General features: G+C 46.2%; 1 protein-coding gene across 1 annotated transcript; it reads right to left on the bottom strand.

The window, feature by feature from the left end:
• Positions 1 to 397: 397 nt before the first annotated feature.
• Positions 398 to 12,078, bottom strand: LOC122207584 (zinc finger protein 585A-like). The gene is made up of 5 exons (XM_042917614.1): positions 11,521 to 12,078; positions 11,101 to 11,224; positions 9,914 to 10,025; positions 9,681 to 9,807; positions 398 to 6,134 (listed from the first exon to the last, which is right to left on the bottom strand). The coding sequence occupies exons 2-5, from the start codon at positions 11,112 to 11,114 to the stop codon at positions 2,974 to 2,976; spliced, it is 3,414 nt and encodes a 1,137-aa protein (XP_042773548.1). The 5' UTR covers positions 11,115 to 11,224; positions 11,521 to 12,078; the 3' UTR covers positions 398 to 2,973.
• Positions 12,079 to 18,024: the final 5,946 nt, after the last annotated feature.

Raw genomic sequence — 18,024 nt, 5'->3', positions numbered from 1 at the left:
CCTAATATCTGCACACACACATTAAGATAATCATAAATAACAGAATATATTGTTGATGTAACAACTGTTTGGCTCAGTTGGCAGAGCATGCAACTCTTAATTTTAGGGCCATGAGTTTAAGCCCCGTGTCGGGTGTGGAGTATACTTAAAAATTGTTAAATAATAATATTAAAAAAGAAAAATATATTAAAAATTTTTTTTTAATATTTATTTTGACAGAGAGACAGAGACCGAGCAGGGGAGGGACAGAGAGAGAGGGAGACACAGAATCCAAAGCAGACTCCAGGTTCTGAGCTGTCAGCACACAGCCCAACGTGGGGCTCAAACTCACAAACTGTGAGATCATGACCTGAGCCCAAGTCAGATGCTTAACTGACTGATCCACACAGGTGCCCCAGAAAAATACTTTTTTTACATTGTTATTCTTCCTGCAATACTCTTTCTTTATGTAGATCTAAGTTTCTGACCCGTATCACATTCCTTGTCTCTAAAGTTCTTCTCACAATCCTTGCAAGCAAGATCCTATGGTCACCCCCCTTCCCCAAATTCATGTGAAAAAATCCTAACCCCTAAATATGACACTTTTGGGAGGTGCTTAGGTTATAAGGTTAGAGCCCTCATGAATGGGCTTATAAAGGCAAATGAATTGCCTTTATAAAAGGAGCTCCACGAAGATCCCTTATTTCTGGGGTGCCTGGATGGCTCAATTAGTTAAGCATCCAACTCTTGATCTCAGGATCATGAGTTAAAGCCCCATATTTGGCTCCATCCTGGACCTGCAGCCTACTGAAAAAAAAATCCCTAATTTCTTTAATCATGGAAGAATGTAGCAAGAAAAGCCAACTAGGAACCAGGAGGAGGATCTTGACCAGAGAACTCACCCATGCTGGCGCCTTGACCTTGGACTTGCCAGCCTCCGGAACTGTGAGAAATGAATGTTTATTTTTCTATAAATTACCCAGTCTGTAGTATTTTGTCATATCACCCAAAATGGAATAAGATGGCAGGTTTGCTGGCAAAACGTTCCCTAGTTTTTCTTTCAGAAATGCTGTTTGCCCTGCACTGTCGAAGGATAATTTTGCCAGGTAGACAACTCTAGCCTGATGAGTTTTTCTCTCAACACTAAATATTTCATTCCTCTCCTGTCTTGCTTGCATGATTTCTGAGAAAATGGATGTAAGTCTTTGTTCTTCTGGAGCTAAGGTATTTTCTTCCCTCAGTCTTCTTTAAAAACTTTATCTCTGATTTCAAGTAAGTTGAAAATAAAACACCTACATGTGGGTCTTTTTTTCTTCTTCTTGCATTTATCCTGTTTAGTGTACTCTAAGCTTTCTGGATATGTGGTTCATTGCCTGATATTAATTTGTCCTTAACAATTTATTTCAAAAAATATAATCACTATGAAGATTGAGTCCCTCACTGGCACCACAGACTTGCACATGCCATTGCACAGCATGTACGTATGAGTTGGGTCAAGGACCTCTGGGCCACATAGACTGTGCAGTGTCCCTCAGGGAACTACTGGGAAAAGAGTGGCTAGAGCAATAGGCAGGTTACTGTTTTAGGGACCCACAGTGGGAAATCCATGTCCAGGGTGAAAAAGGGAGACTCAGCCCATAGAGTCCTACCTAAATAGCATTGCTGGGTGTGCCACCCCCTTCAGGTGTCTCACCCACTCCTTGCACGTCAACCCAGCCCTCCAACCTGGCACAGTGGTCCCCTGGCATGTCCCACACTGATGTCCACAAGGCTCAACCACTTCCTCAAAATCGTCTCTGAGATGTTACCACACTCACACCAGGGTCTGCAAAGGAAAAGACTTCACCATGTTGCTGCACAGAACGCTACCTCTTGCCTCTTCCTTCTGGACGAGGCCTTGCCCCACATGACCAGTTGGGCATCACAAGATGGTAACATCCCTAAGATGAGTCTTTCTCTGCAAGATACCACCAAGAACTCAGATCAGGTGCTGTGGATAAACAATGTGTCACATCCACATTCTGAGAAGAGAATGAGAAGTTCCAACAATTCATAATTCCTATCGGCAATGACAAACAACAGAGACCAGCTTGCCATAGCATATTGGGGTGGTGACTGATATATACTGTGGGAACCTGCCAGGTGGCATTGGTGAAATGACTTCTGCTACAGAAACTGGCAGTGACTTCAATCTAGCAATGACTCCGGACACATCAGAAGCACAACACAGCTCCTCAAGTTTTCCCAAATAGCTGGAACTTAGGGTAAGTCACTCCACTGGGGACATTCAAGTGAACAAGGTTTGTTCCAGCTAAGTGGCTGCTTCACAAAGGCACTCCTCCACTGTGATTACACTACTCAAGGAAATACCACCTGCTCTGCTACCTTAACACCCTTTGGCAGTGTGAACTGAGTGTGCAATGAAGACAGAGTACTGGCAAAAGGAATTGTGTCATTCCCCTCACTCATGAGGCCTTACCCAGGGTACTTTCTGATTTTTATGAAACTGTATCCTTTGTCAAAAGATTGCCCACATTCTTCACAGGTCTTAGCTCAGGCTGCTCTAACAAAGTACCATAAACTAGGTGACTTGCAAACAACAGAAACTTCTTTCTGGAGGCTGGATAGCCAACCTAACATTCCCTATAGGGTCCGGTTCCATGTCTGGTGAGGAGCAACTTCCTGATTTGTAGATGACCTTCTCAAAAGGGTCCTCACATGGTACACAGAGGAAGCAAGCTCTCTTAGAACTGGTATGAAGACAATAAACCCATTCATGAGGGCTCCATCCACACTCATGACCCATTCTGATTCAAATTACCTCCCAAAGACATCATCTGCTAATCCTGAATAGAGGATAGGAAGAGAAATACAACTTCTAGTGAACATAAACAATTCATAATTGATCACTCAGAAGGGCTTCATCTACTATACTTTCTGTTGTTGAGTGAGACTGGAGCTTTGGCTAAAAGACTGCCCACATTCACAGCACTCCTAAGGCCTTTCTCCAGTGTGAACTCTTTGATGATAACTAAGAGCAGGATGACTGATAAAAGATTTCCCACATACAGTGCACTCATAAGGCCTTTCTCCTGTGTGAAGTCTCTGGTGTTGAATGAATGTTGCCTTCCACTTAAAAGATTTCCCACATTTATTACAATTGTAAGGCCTTTCACCCGAGTGAACCTTTATGTGTACATTGAGGCTATTTCTTCGGAGAAAGGACTTGCCACATTCACTGCACTCATATGGTCTTTCTCCAGTGTGAACTCTCTGGTGAGCATGTAGGACAGAACTAGCTGTAAAAGATTTCCCACATTCATTGCACTCATAAGGCCTTTCTCCAGTGTGAACTCTCTGGTGAGATCGGAGGGAATAACTACAAGCAAAAGATTTCCCACATTCACTACACTTATAAGGCCTTATTCCAAGGTGACTTTGATGATGATACTGAAGGGCATGGCTACGACTAAAAGATTTCCCACATTTATTGCACAGATAAGGTTTTTCTCCTGTGTGAATTCTCTGGTGTTCAAGGAGTTTTGACTTGCAGGTGAAAGATTTCGCACATTCATTGCACTTATAAGGCATTTCACCAGAATGAACCTTTCTGTGTACTTTGAGACTATTTCTTTGGATAAAGGACTTGCCACATTCACTGCATTCATAAGGCCTTTCTCCACTATGAACTCTCTGATGATAAAGGAGGACAGACCTAGTGGTAAAAGTTTTCCCACATTCACTGCACTCATAAGGTCTTTCTCCAGTGTGAACTCTCTTGTGATTACGGAGGATAGAGCTAGCAGTAAAAGTTTTCCCACATTCACTGCACTCATAAGGCCTTTCTCCAGTGTGAACTCTCTGGTGAGAACGAAGGACAGAACTAGTGGAAAAAGGTTTCCCACACTCACTGCACTCATAAGGTCTTTCTCCGGTGTGAACTCTCTGGTGTTCAATGAATGATGACTTACACTTGAAAGATTTCCCACAATCATTACACTTGTAAGGCTTTTCATCTGAGTGCACCTTTAGGTGTACATTGAGGTTATTTCTTCGGGAAAAAGACTTGCCACACTCACTGCACTCATAAGGCCTCTCCCCAGTGTGGACTCTGTGATGATAATGGAGGTCAGACCTAGAGAAAAAAGATTTCCCACATTCACTGCACTCATAAGGCCTTTCTCCTGTGTGAACTCTCTGGTGATAATGGAGGGCAGAAGTGTCAGCAAAAGATTTCCCACATTCAGTGCACTCATAAGGTCTTTCTCCAGTGTGAAATCTCTGGTGATAACGAAGGCCTGAACTAGTGGTAAAAGATTTCCCACATTCACTGCACTCATAAGGCCTTTCTCCAGTGTGAACTCTCTGGTGTTGAATGCATGCTGACTTACACTTAAAAGATTTCCCACATTCATTACACTTGTAAGGCCTTTCATCTGAGTGGACCTTTGCATGTACATTGAGATTATTTCTTCGGAGAAAGGACTTGCCACATTCACTGCACTCAAAAGGCCTTTCTCCAGTGTGAACTCTATGATGACAATGGAGGTCAGACTTAGAGAAAAAAGATTTCCCACATTCACTGCACTCATAAGGCCTTTCTCCTGTGTGAACTCTCTGGTGAGAACGGAGAGCAAAAGGAGTAGTAAAAGATTTCCCACATTCCCTACAGCCATAAGGCTTTTCCCCAGTGTGAACTCTCTGGTGATAACGAAGGGCAGAAGTATGAGTAAAAGATTTCCCACATTCACTGCACTCATAAGGCCTTTCTCCAGTGTGAACTCTCTGGTGAGAACGGAGGGCAGAAGGAGTAGTAAAAGATTTCCCACATTCACTGCACTCATAAGGCCTTTCTCCAGTGTGAACTCTCTGATGACAACGGAGGGCAGACGGCGTAGTAAAAGATTTCCCACATTCACTGCACTCATAAGGCTTTTCTCCAGTGTGAACTCTCTGATGATATCGGAGGGCAGAAGTATCAGTAAAAGATTTCCCACATTCTCTGCATTCATAAGGCCTTTCTCCAGTGTGAACTCTGTAATGGTAACGGAGGCCAGTTCTGGAGATAAAAGCCTTCCCACACTTACTGCACTCATAAGGCCTCTCTCCAGAGTGAACTATGTAATGGTAATGGAGGCCAGTCCTGGAGGTAAAAGATTTCCCACACTCACTGCACCCATAAGGTCTTTCCCCTGTGTGAGATCTCTGATGATAAGTGAGGGCAGAGATAGAGGTAAAACATTTTGCACAGACACTACACTTATAGGGCCTTTCTGAGGTTTGAACAGAATGTATAATCGAAACTGAACTATGGCTAAAAGATGTTGAACATCCACTGCAAACATAATCATTTTCTCCACTATGTCCTCTCTGGGGATGAATGAGCACAGATTTGTGGCTTAAGGATTTCCCACATTTGTTGCACGTGTATTGCCTAGATGCAGTGAGAGTCTTTCCATGTGCAGTGTGAGTTGACATCTGCCTTAGCAATTTTCCACATTTGTTAAGCTCATGATGTCTTTCCGCAGTATGGAATCTCTGGTGTATGGCAAATAAAGATTTGTGCCTGAATGCTTTCCCACATTCACTGCACACAAAACATGGACTTCCAGGTTGGACACTCTGATCCTGAACATGTGTATGTTCGGAACAGAAGGCTTCCTTGCGTTCTCCCCGAGAGTAATGACCTTTACTGCTCTGCAGAGTTGCCCTGCACTGGCTGATTGTGTTTGGCTTCTCTCCAGTTTCAGTGGCCTCTTGCTGCAGATGCCCCGAGCCAGGCACAAAATCCTTCTGAACCTCTGTACAGGTAAAGGGCTTTCCTGAATCATGGAATCCATATCCCTTCATAAAAGAGGCCGTGTCCACACTACTTCCGAATGGTTTCTCTCCCGTGTGCTGCTCCGGCTGCTGCTGAAAGTTTACGCTGAAGTAAAATCGCTGTGCGCATGCCCCACACCTCAACAGTTTCTGGCTGCTTGGTTTTCCCTGGTGTTCAGCCAAGCGGAAAACGTCTCTCAAGACCAGACCACACATCTCACAGGGGTGGGTCTTCCGGGAAGACAGAGCTGCCTTGGGCGTGCTGGCCTGTGACACACCTACAGAAACGCTCTGTTCAAGGGGCGCCTCCGCATCTTCTGCTCCACAGCAGCAACCTGAACACAAAGAAACTCTCATGAAATACGTGGTGACTACAGGGAGGGGTAAGCCCGTCACACATATGCACCTGTCTCGTGTAGGCGCGAGTTGAGTAGATGCTATTCCAGACACGGGAGTTGGAATTCAGGTGAAGGAGTGCCTGCTCTGCGTTACTGGGCCCCTAAGGTCAATGCACTGTGGACAGCTCATTGGAAGAACAGAAAACCAGGGTTAGATGGAAGGAAGAGAGCCAGGGTCTACAACTTGTTTCTCTGCCCACAGCATTGGCAAGGTTCTTTTCTGCTACTGACATCTGGCTGAGTAGGAGGCTGCTGAAAAATCCAATCAAAAGAAATCTGTGGCTGTTCAAGGTCACATGAAGGATACACGAACATTTCTGGCAAATGGGCGAAGGTGAATGTTGGACTACCCAGGAAGAGCAGTGAGAGAAATGGTTAAGATGTGGAGGCCTGAGAAACAGCAATTACCCCTGCGCTGGAAGTCACAGGACTACCAAAGGAGTAGAACCCACAAGTACACAAACTGTCAACAGTGACGAAGGAAAGGCATGAACGAGGTGTGGCCATTGGCATGGCACCAAACTCTAGTTGAACAAAGGTACCTAGTGTGATCTGAACAAAGTCCTGATATCACACCTTCCCCAGCTGCCATTCACCAGAAAAAGGCCCCTGTGAGCCCACCTGGTCATGTCTGGATCAGGTCCATTGTATGATACAGTCCACGTATGGACTCTTCCCTGTAAGCTCCAGGTGAGCAACTACAGGGCACAGGGAGGCTAGAAATACTGAAGAAAATTGGTCACGCTGGATGGCCACGACTGTCCCAGAGCTACTCAGCACACAACTGACTCAGAAAAGCATCCTATGTGACTGATGTTGGCAGGATGGTAGAATACGGGATCCCAGCCTTCACCAAAAAAAATCAACTCAACAGCTATTCATGAATCAGAGTAGCCTCAGAGGGCTCCAGAGTCCAATCAAGACTGACTAATACACAGTGAAGCATAAAAGAGAGCACAAGCACACAGAGGGATGGCTGGAGACAATATTAGCAGAGACATGGGGGGATGGGTAGAAAACAGGGGCTGGGGAATCTCTGTCAGCCACCAGGTGGGTGCTACTGAGGTCTCTGCTCAGCAGGGACTCCTACTGCCTGCTCCACAGAGGACACTGGCACCCCTGCCACCGAATCTCCTAAAACAGGAAGCAAAGAAATCTTGGAAACAAAAATCAAAACTGAAGGCAGCACATTTCTGATTTCAAACAACATTACAAAGCTATATAATCAAAACAATAAGGCACTGGCATAAAAAATAGACCAGTGCAATTGAATAAAGAGCCCAAATTGTAACTACACATACATAATTAACTGATTTTTGGCAATTATGCCAAGAATACTCTGTTGAAAAAATAATCTCTTAAAAAAAATTTTTTTTAACATTTATTTATTTTTGAGACAGAGACAGAGCATGAACGGGGGGAGGGTCAGAGAGAGAGGGAGACACAGAATCCGAAACAGGCCCCAGGCTCTGAGTGGCCAGCACAGAGCCCGATGCGGGGCTCAAACTCGCGGACCGCGAGATCATGACCTGAGCTGAAGTCAGATGCTCAGCCCACTGAGCCACCCAGGCGCCCTGAAAAAATAATCTCTTTAAGACTGTTGTCGAATCTGATATTCCAAATGAAAAAAATAATGTACAGGATCTCCATTTTACAGCTCTCATGGAAATAAACTTGAAATTAATTAAAAATTTCAGCACACGACATCAAACCCTAAAACTCTTAGAAAAAAACTAGGGAAAAGTCTCCTTAACCTTACTATTGTCAATTTTTTTTTTAATTTGACATTAAAAACACACACAACAAAATCAAAAAGAAACAAGTAGGATTATAGCAAATTGCAAAGTAGCAGCAGAACCAGACACACAGAAGACAGTGAAAAGGAGACACAATTGAACAACAAGGGCTTGGAGCACTAATCATCAGGAAACGCAAATCAAAATCATAAGCTATGTGGGGTGTTGGGGGGCTCAGTCGTTTTAGGCATCTCTTGATTTCTGCACAACACTTGATTGGGAACCTGCTTAAGATTCTCTCTCTCCCTTGCTTGCATGTGCTATCTCTATCAGTCTCTCATTCAAAAAAACAAAACAAAAACAAAAAACAAAAAAAACCCCACAAGATATCACCTTATACCTGTTAAAATGGCTATGACCAAAAAACAAGAGGTAACATGTTGGTGAGGATGTGGAGAAAAAAGAATGGCTGAACACTGTTGCTGGGAATGTAAATCAGGGAAGTCATTATAGGAAATAATAGGGAGGAGTCACAAAAAAATTTTTAAATCAAACCGCCACATGGCCCACCATTGCCATTTCTAGGTATGTATCCCAAGGAAACAAAATCAGAATCTACACAAAGTGTCTGCACATCCACATCCACTGTAGTATTATTCACAACAGTCAACATAGGGAAACATGATTAAGTGTGCATGAGCTGATAAGTGACAACACTTAGTACACACACAAGTGTAGGTATATTCAGCCATAAAAAAGAACGTAAAACGGGCACTTACCACAATACGGATGAACACGGAAAAACTTACTCTAAGTGAAATAAACCACACAGGACAAGACAAATACTGCATGGTACTTTATTTGGGTATTCTTACAAAATATTCGAACTCATAGAGACAGAAAGTAGAATGCCAGAAGCTCTGGACTGGGGGAAATGGGGAGATGATGGTTAGGAGTACACACTTTCATTTATAAGATGAGTAAGTTTGAGGATCTAAAGGACAGCATGTTAACTACCCGTGTTAATACTGACTGTACTGTAACTTAAAATTTGCTGAGAGTAGATATTAAGCTTTCTCACCACGAGCCTGAAAAAGGAAATTATGTCAAGTAATCAGTGTGCCGATCACCTTCATTTTGGTAATAATTTCATAATGTTTAAGTATATCAATTCATCTTGTAATATACTTTCAATATTACAATTTGGTCAATCAAACCTTAACAGAGCTGAATGGAGAAGGGCAGGTATACGAAAAATGTAAACACTACAAGAAGAACCACATAAGATAGTCTTGAGAAGCAGCCCATAATCCACTTGAGTGTGACCAAGCCAATGCCTGCAATTTTTGGCACAGGCAGGCACAAGTACACATCACCGAAGGGAAGAGATCAAAACCTGGGCCACAGAAATGGCATAGATCTGGATACACTGACCCAGCCAAGGAGAGGGCCAGCAAGGTGCAATCTGTCAGCTTTATTAATGACTACCGCCCAAATCTTACCGTATGAGGGTTCAGCACAGAGGGCACTGGGCTGCAAGGAGAGAGAAAAGGGCATATGAACAACCCAGACCCAGCAACAAATGCAACCACCAAAAAGGTGGGGAAAGCAGACAAGTCCCACATCCACACCTGAGAAGGAAAAAGCATCGCCGGGGGAATGGAAGGAGGAAGGGGGGGTAGGCGGAGGGGAGGTAAATGAGAATACAGAGCCCAGTCCAGGTCACTGGGGAGGGTGAGGGCCTTACCCAGGGAGGATATAAGTGTAAAGTTCTCCAGCATCACGTCATAGTACAGCCGTCTCTGAGCCTCATCAAGAAGTCTCCATTCCTTCCAGGAGAAGTAGATGGCAATGTCCTCAAAGGTCACACCACCCTGTCATGAAACGGACAGATGGCACCATGAACATTCTCTCTCGGAGAACCCACAATCTAAACCCTGACACATACACCCCATTCTCCCCAGCCACCCCAGCTCCTACCTCAGGATAAAGACCAGGTCCTGGTGTCATTAACGCCACCGTCTCCTCACCATCCCACCAATCACTGTGTTCGGTCCTCAGCAATAACAGGCAGGGGGTGCATAGATGCAATCTGCGGGGGCCAATCTGGGTTTGGCCCCCCAAGCGCCATCCTTTCTGCCTGGAAATTCACGTGGAGTCTCCCCGAATGTGCCCTCAAACACAGACAATTATGGACCCGCCTCGACCAGTCAGTCTCCAATCCCAGGGCCCTGAGACCCTAAGCTCACACTCACACTCCCTCTCCAAGTGAACATGACCCTGTAGTCTGCATCTCCCTCACACCTTCAGACCCCACGGTTGCGCCCCCACAGCTTCCTGCCCCACACCAAAGGGTGCCCCCTTGACTCACACTGGTGCCTGTCACATGACACCCAAACGATGTGTGACAAATTCAAACAGGGTCCACCACGACCCCAGCACTCTCGTGGATCCCACCAGAGGGAAAGCCTCAAATGCGGCTGAGAAGTCCCCCTCGCCTGCCGGGGATCCTGGCTTCAGGGACACACACCCACAGCCACGTAGCCGTTTCAGACACTCCCAGTCCCTCTAATACTTCTGTGCTGCCCGTGCTGTCCCTCCAACAGTCACAACCCTCCACTCTGTACTGAACCTTTGTGAAAAGCCCAGCCCTAAAGGGCTCCCTGCCAGGCACAGAGACTCACCAGTGACCACACTGGCCCCACACCTTATCCATCAGCAAGACTGTGAAACGGCCCGGACACCAGAAAAGCGCACCACAAAGCTCTGGTGAAGCCCTACACCACTGAATAAAGGGCAGCCCCAGACTCCCTGTCACCTTGCCGCAATTACTCCTAGGTGTCCTCAGCCATCTCTTGTCCCATCATGCCATGGGAGCCTTGCCCACCCATCCATCTGCCACATCTTTCTCTCTCCTTCGCCTGCGCCCGCGCTGCCCAGCAGCCCCAACCAGGCGCTGAGCCAGGGAACCACTCTTCAGCACACCTCACTAAGGCCCTCTGACCTACTAATAGCACTGCCCCCCTAGTCTGCACCCCCTCCTCAATGTGATCCAAACCTCCGCCGGGGCCACACAACTGCCCTCACTTTTCAAAGTTTCCATCCTGAAACCTGCCCCGGTTTCCCGGGGTTTCCTGTCCCGCTGCCCACTGGATGACGTCACTCACGCCTCTCTGAACATCTAAGACTTAACGACGTCCAAGCAACTTGGGAGATCTCCAAGGACAATCAACCTACTGCCGCCTTCCGTCCAGCTGATGGGAGCGTCCAGCCCTTCCGCTGCTAGGACCGCTGAAAATTAATAACGGGAAACCTCACTCAAAGGGAGTCGGGAGGACGCAGCTGGGGGAGCTCTCACGCACTACCGCCATGATCAGTGCAGACCCGACAGGACCACACACTCGAACTTGGACTGGGAAACTACCTCCTCTACTAGCCCAGAGGGGAAAAGACAGGCTTTCGGGACCACCCACCCACAGCTCAGCCAATGCGAAGCCACTATACTCTCAATTCCCAGTTTACTCTCAGGGACTCGTAGATGTTAACAGCCTTCCCAACTTAGCCCCTTCCCCTTTCAAAAAGCCTACCTCTCTCGTGTCCTCCGGACTGGCCTACTGTTGAGCCTCAGCTTGCTTGTTCCAGACTGCGGTGCTCTTTCGTTCTCAAAGAAACTAGTTTTGCCCGTCAAATAACTGGCAGATTATACTTCAAAGGACCAAAGCCCCCAGGCATTCCGGGACCCCTCCCTTTCTCCTGTCACCTGCAACACCCCAAATTTGCCTTGGCCCTTCTCAAACCCGGGGCCAAAATTCAACCGCTTCTCTGACATCCACGGTGACCCTTCTGGCCCGTCAACGATGACATACACTCGCGCAGGCACCCCCTCCTGCGCTCCCTGCCCCCTCTGCCCCCCACCCCTGCAATCTGTCCTCTCCGCAGCCAGATTGGGCCTATCTATTTACACCCGGGTTACACCGCCTGGCACACCGCCAGCACGGATGGACTGGTCAGGCAGCCAGGTGACAGGCGTCACGGGCGCCGCTGCACCTTGCGTTCGCTGAAAGAACCGAGACCTGCCGTGCCCCGCTGGTGGCGCAGGCCCCCTGCAGCCCTGCACCAGCCGGCCCCTCCCCTGCAGCCCGCTCCCGCACCCCGTCACGCCGGCGCTCAGACGCGGGGACCCAGCCCGCGAGCGCCTCCCCGGCCCGGACACCGGGACCTGGGCCGCAGGGACGCGAGCAGGCGCCCCGCGCTCGGGCCTGGAGGGTCAGGGGCGGGGCGAGTGGGCCCGGGGGCCGGCGTTTACCTCAGCCGGGTTCCTAGGCGCGGCCGCCGCCATCGGACTGTGGGAGAACTGACACTCGAGCCCGCGGTCCCAGTTCCGGCCCCGGCGGGGAGCAGCCCGAGTGGCGTCAGCGAGTCGTTATCGCCAGTCTATGCGGTGGGGACGTCGCCTCCCCTCGCGCTTTGTCAGTTTGTCACCTGGTCCCCGAAAGTCCGCTCCGGAACCTTAGAGGTTGAGCCGACCTGAGGAAAGGCCAGAAGTCGTCGGAGGGGTGAGGCAGGAAGTCCCGCCCCCAGCGGCTGCGCACGCCTAGAAATCCCTTTCCTGTTCCCTTGTTGGCTCCTCGCTCTGTCCTCTGTGTCCAGTGCCTTCCGGGTACCTTAGCTCCCAGCGCAGTAGTTGCCACCAGAAGTAGGTTTTGCACCCTGGAGCTTTGGACACGCCGCACCCCGAGGGTTAGTGGAAAGTGCTGCTCCTACCCACGGAGAACTGCTTTGCACATTGTTAAAGACAGAGAAGAGCCCTAACTTCACACTCCATGAAGCTCAATCAGCTTCCAAAGGAGAAAATTATTATTTTATATGCTCCCACGACCTCTTCCTGAGGTAAAGGACACATCATTCAAATGTGTCCAGCGCTTCAGAAATCAAAGGAGTGTACACAGCTGGAAAGATGTTGCTCTTCAAACACTTGCACCCTGAAGCGTTAGAGTAAGTTTTGTAATTGGTTAGGAACAATAGAAAAGTTTCTTTAAACAACAAAAATTCAGCCCAGTACATTTTCAAGGTCTTTTGCCTTTATTCGTTGATTCGTGAATTGGGCAGCATCACATCTAGCAAGTAGTGGAAGCTCCAAAGGGCTACAGAAAGGGAAAGTTTTTTTGGTGTTGGTTTGTGTTGTTTTGTTTTTTGTTTTTAGGAAAAGCTTTTTAAAGGTAGGACAAAAACATCATAAACAGAAAAAAAGGATTATGTCAGTTGAGGTCATCTTAATTGGAGGACAAATGGGTCTTATTAGAGAAATACCTCATCTTCCTTTGGGTGATGGAGAGGACCCATCCATGTAGCTGATTACCTTTTTAGTGCTGACCACAAAATTCCTCAGTGGCCAGTGGAAACTAAATTTCTGGGGGTGGTTGAAAGTACAATGAGTTTAGGTATTATGCCCAGGTTTGGTGACATGACCTAGCAGAAGGGACTCCATCTGGGGCCTGTGGTTTACTTTGTCACACTCCATACATGTCTGTGACAGGGAAAAAGGAAGATGAATGGCAAGCCACCCTGAGTTAGGTGGACAATGAGGAGGTCAGCCTCTGGTTCCACACAAACCTTCACTTGCCTGTATAGTGATTGTGTCACATCTATTGAGGAACACCTTTATCCATATATTTCTTACTCCATATTCTCAGATATACCCAATTCCTTATAGGAGTTTGACATCAATCTCAGAGAGCAACTTAACTGATGCTATATTTGGTACCGAATTCGTGTTGCCATTTCCATTTGGAGCATGTGTGCAAAGGGAGAATCTCAACCCAATGATCTCATCTCCTTGCTGGGAAATGATTCTCATTTCTGCAGGTACTGGCAGTAGGAACTGAAATTATCGTAGAAAATCAGATGTGAAATGCCCATTTCAAAAAGCAGTTCATAACGTTTATCTAGTGGTTTAAAGACAGTAACAGAAATACCTAAGGGCAAACCCACATCCCATATTCCTACACATCAGTAAAGACCAAAAAACAGTAGAATTCACAGAACTTTTCTTTTCTTTTTTAAATGTTTATTTATTTTTGAGAATACAGCCAGGTGAGGGATAGAGAACCAGGGGGCGGGGGGGGGGGGGGGGGGGGCGGGGGGACGGGGGGGAGGCCGTGGTCAGGGGATCTAAAGCAGGCTCTGTCCTGACAGCAGTGAGTGCAATGTGGTGGTGGAACTCAGGGATCGCAAAACCATGACCTGAGCTGAAGTTGGACACTCTAACAAGTGAGCCTTGGAACTCACATAAATATTAGAAGAAGGCTCTAAGTAGTCTGAGAAAGGATACAATGAAACAGAGCATGTGGCTGTGCCAGACCAATGTGCTTGGTCTTTGTGAGACTTTTATCTGCAAAATGTGAAATTTTCATTTCTGCAAACATTGAGCAATACTTTCCAGCTTAAAAATAAACAGCCAGTTATTTTACTAGCAAACTGAGTTTATTTAGGAATAACAGAGGAATTTTAACTGGCAAGTGTCCACAGGCAAGTGTCAAGAGACACAGGTAAAGTCAGTTTTTATGAGGTTTTAGGAGGAGATTGGGGAGTGCTGATTTCAATGAAAGTTCACTGAGGAACAACAGTGTGAGGCTGTGGCAGATATTCAGTGGCTGCATGCCTTCATTAGTGTGTCCTTGGTGGGGCAAGGAAAGACCATCCTTCTTTTTATTAAAGGCAGGAGACTAAATTCCTACCCAGAATGCATCCTCCTTTGTCAATATAAAAATTATATTCCTTGGGAATGCAAGCTGGTACAGCCACTCTGGAAAACAGTATGGAGGTTCCTCAAAAAACTAAAAATAGAACTACCCTACAAATCAGGAATTGCACTATTAGGTATTTATCCAAGGGACACGGGTATGCTGTTTCAAAGGAACACATGCACCTCAATGTTTATAGCAGCACTATCAACAATAGCCAAAGTATGGAAAGAGCCCAAATGTCCATTGATGGATGAATGGATAAAGAAAATGTGGTATATAAATACAATGGAGTATTACTCAGCAATCAGAAAGGAATGGAATCTTGCCATTTGCAACTACGTGGGAACTGGAGGGTTTTATGCTAAGTGAAATTAGTCAGAGAAAGACAAATAGTATATGACTTCACTCATATGAGGACTTTAAGAGACAAAACAGATGAACATAAGGGAAGGGAATCAAAAATAATATAAAAACAGGGAGGGGGACAAAACATAAGACACTCATAAATATGGAGAACAAACAGAGGGTTACTGGAGGGGGAGTGGGCTAAATGGGTAAGGGGCACTAAGGAATCTACTCCTGAAATCATTGTTGAACTATATGTTAACTAATTTGGATGTAAATTTAAAAAATAAAATAAAATAAATTATATTCCTTCCTCCTGCAGATTATGTCCTACCAGCCTAAGAGCTCCCTCATTTCAGCCTCCTGACTCCATTTTTTTTTTAATTTTTTTTTAACGCTTATTTATTTTTGAGACAGAGAGAGACAGAGCATGAACAGGGGAGGGGCAGAGAGAGAGGGAGACACAGAATCAGAAACAGGCTCCAGGCTCTGAGCGGTCAGCACAGAGCCCGATGCGGGGCTCGAACTCACGGACCGTGAGATCATGACCTGAGCCGAAGTCGGCCGCTTAACCGACTGAGCCACCCAGGCACCCCCTGACTCCATTTTTAAAGGAGATTTCCTTTACTAATTTTCACACTACTTTGAAGAGAGACTTGAGGACATTTAGGGTACCTGGAATAGTTTACATGGGAAAGAACTTGAAATGTCATGTTTAGGGTCACCTGGGTGGGTCAGTCAGTTAAGCTTCAGACTTCTGATTTCAGCTCAGGTCATGATCTGAGGGTTCATGAGATTGAGCCCCACGTTGGATTCTGCACTGACAGTGCAAAGGCTGCTTGGGATTCTCTTTCTCCCTCTATCTCTGCCCTGCTTGCTCTGTGTCTCTCAAAATAAATCAACTTTAAAAATTGTCATGTTTATTCACTGTCTTAACAAATTTGCATTGTGCACATACTGCCTTTTCAGGAACTTTTGGTAGATTCACGAGAGAAATGGAGAGAGAAGACAAGCAGTCCCATATTCATGTGGCTTTTCTTATGTTCAAGGAAAACACAGGAAACATGAAAGCAGAAATACTGTTATATTGTACGTTAGAATGTGGCAGGCGCAATGAAAAAAAGGAGAGGTGATTTTGTGAGAAAAGGGGATTGGATGTAATATTACATTGTGTAGTGAGGAAGCCCTTTTTTTAAGTTTATTTATTTTGAGAGAGAGAAAGAGTTGAGGAGGGGCAGAGAGAGAGAGGGAGAGAGAATCCCAAGCAGGCTCTGCACTGACAGACTTGGGTCTCAAACCCACGAACCGTGAGATCATGACCTGAGCCGAAATCAACAGCTAGATGCCCACTGGACTGAGCCACCTGGGCACCCTATGCAAGGAAGCTCTTTTTAATAAGAGCACTACTGAGCAAGGATGAGTCATGTGGGTTTTATTTTTTTTTTTTTAGTTCTTTTAAAAGATAAAGTTGAGGTGGTTTTGGAGTGGTGGTGAGGGTCCAGAATGAATGGCCAAGAAAGAATTCTTGAGACCTCTTTGTTGCAAAAAGGTGATTTTATGAAAGCATAGGGACAGGGCCTTTGGGCAGAAAGAGCTGCACCGGGGTTGTGAGGAGTGACTGGTTATGTACTATGGAGCTGGGGGAGGTAAAGGCAAAAGGGAGGTTTCCAGAAGGACTTTCATATTCTAAAGAAGACACATAAGTTATGAGAGGCCTAGCTATTGTCAAGCTAAGGTTGTTTTTTCCTCACTAAGGCATTAACATTAAGACAGTAGGGAGTTCCTGTAGGAATGTTTTACTCTGCCTGTCTCAAGTCTTTGTCAATGGGTGCAGGTTATAAAGAAATTTAATTTTATTTGCCATTTCCTTCCTTCCTTGTTTTTGTTCCCCACATCACTATGAAAGGGAGGGTGATGTTGGGGCTCCAGGAAACTGAGTATATGGGTTTCTGGAGGCTGGACTATTGATAAGATTGCCTTTTTCTTGTAATTGACCAAGACATTTGTAAACTGATGAAGACTTGCATCCTGCATAACTATCATCTCTGTCAGTTAGCCATTTGTTCTCTCCTTCTCTTAGCTTATGACAGTCAGGAATGCCTGAGGAATGTCACATATATCCTAATGAGGTTGGCTGGTTGGCAGGTTGCTGGCTTGTGGTTTGCCCTCTACTTGCCTTTGGCTCCCTCACCAAATTGATGACTGAAAGGGCGGGCCTATGCCGGCCGACTCCATCTTGTTCTGTGTCCTTCACCTTGACCACACCTCCTCCCCTTGAGTAACCCCCCCTCACCTGCCTAACAGGACTCGGACCCTTCCCCAGCCAATCGGCTGAGGCCATAGCCATTACCTCACCAACTGCCCCTAGGCCCCAATAAAACCTTTGTCCTTTTGAAACTCGCTCTCTCTCCCTGGTATCTCACCGCTGCGTCGGTGCAGGTAGGGGATTGAGCTCGAGCTAGCTCGAATAAAGCCTCTTTTGCTTTTACATCGGACTCGGCTCCCTGGCGGTATTTGGGGATCACGAATTCTGGGCATAACAATGACCATCAAAATTTTGAAGACCATATTTGAGCAAACACCAAATACATTTGGGCAGCATCAAACCAAACTCAGGGGAAAGGCTTTTTTAGACAAAAGTGGAAAGCAAAGGGGCACCTGGGTGGCTCAGTTGGTTGGGCAGCCGACTTTGGCTCAGGTCATGATCTCGCTGTCCATGAGTTCGAGCCCCGCGTCGGGCTCTGTGCTGACTGCATAGACTGGAGCCTGTTTAGGATTCTGTGTCTCTCTCTCTGACCCTCCCCCGTTCAAGCTCTGTCTCTCTCTGTCTCAAAAATAAATAAACGTTAAAAAAAAAAAAGTGGAAAGCAAAGCAAAGAAGTTACATGATTCGCTATAGCTTAAGGAATGGCCTTATTTGGGAAAGCCTAGTTAGCTGTTTGTGCTTGGGTGTTTCGATTGGGTGTTCTTAGGTTTCAATTTCTTATCCTAGCAGCCCCC

Source organism: Panthera leo, chromosome E2 (assembly GCF_018350215.1).
Source record: "Panthera leo isolate Ple1 chromosome E2, P.leo_Ple1_pat1.1, whole genome shotgun sequence".
NCBI classification, from domain to species: domain Eukaryota; kingdom Metazoa; phylum Chordata; class Mammalia; order Carnivora; family Felidae; genus Panthera; species Panthera leo.
The sequence above is the reverse complement of the archived record's forward strand: the minus strand, read 5'-3'. Positions and strand labels throughout refer to the sequence as shown.

Bases quoted from the DNA above. Each gene is read 5' to 3' on its own strand.
- LOC122207584 (XM_042917614.1), bottom strand. The intron at 9,808-9,913 runs GTAGGAGCTGGG...GTTTCATGACAG, and splicing joins GACCTGGTCTTTATCCTGAG to GGTGGTGTGACCTTTGAGGA. The intron at 6,135-9,680 runs GTAAGGCCCTCA...CTTTGTGTTCAG, and splicing joins TACACTTATATCCTCCCTGG to GTTGCTGCTGTGGAGCAGAA.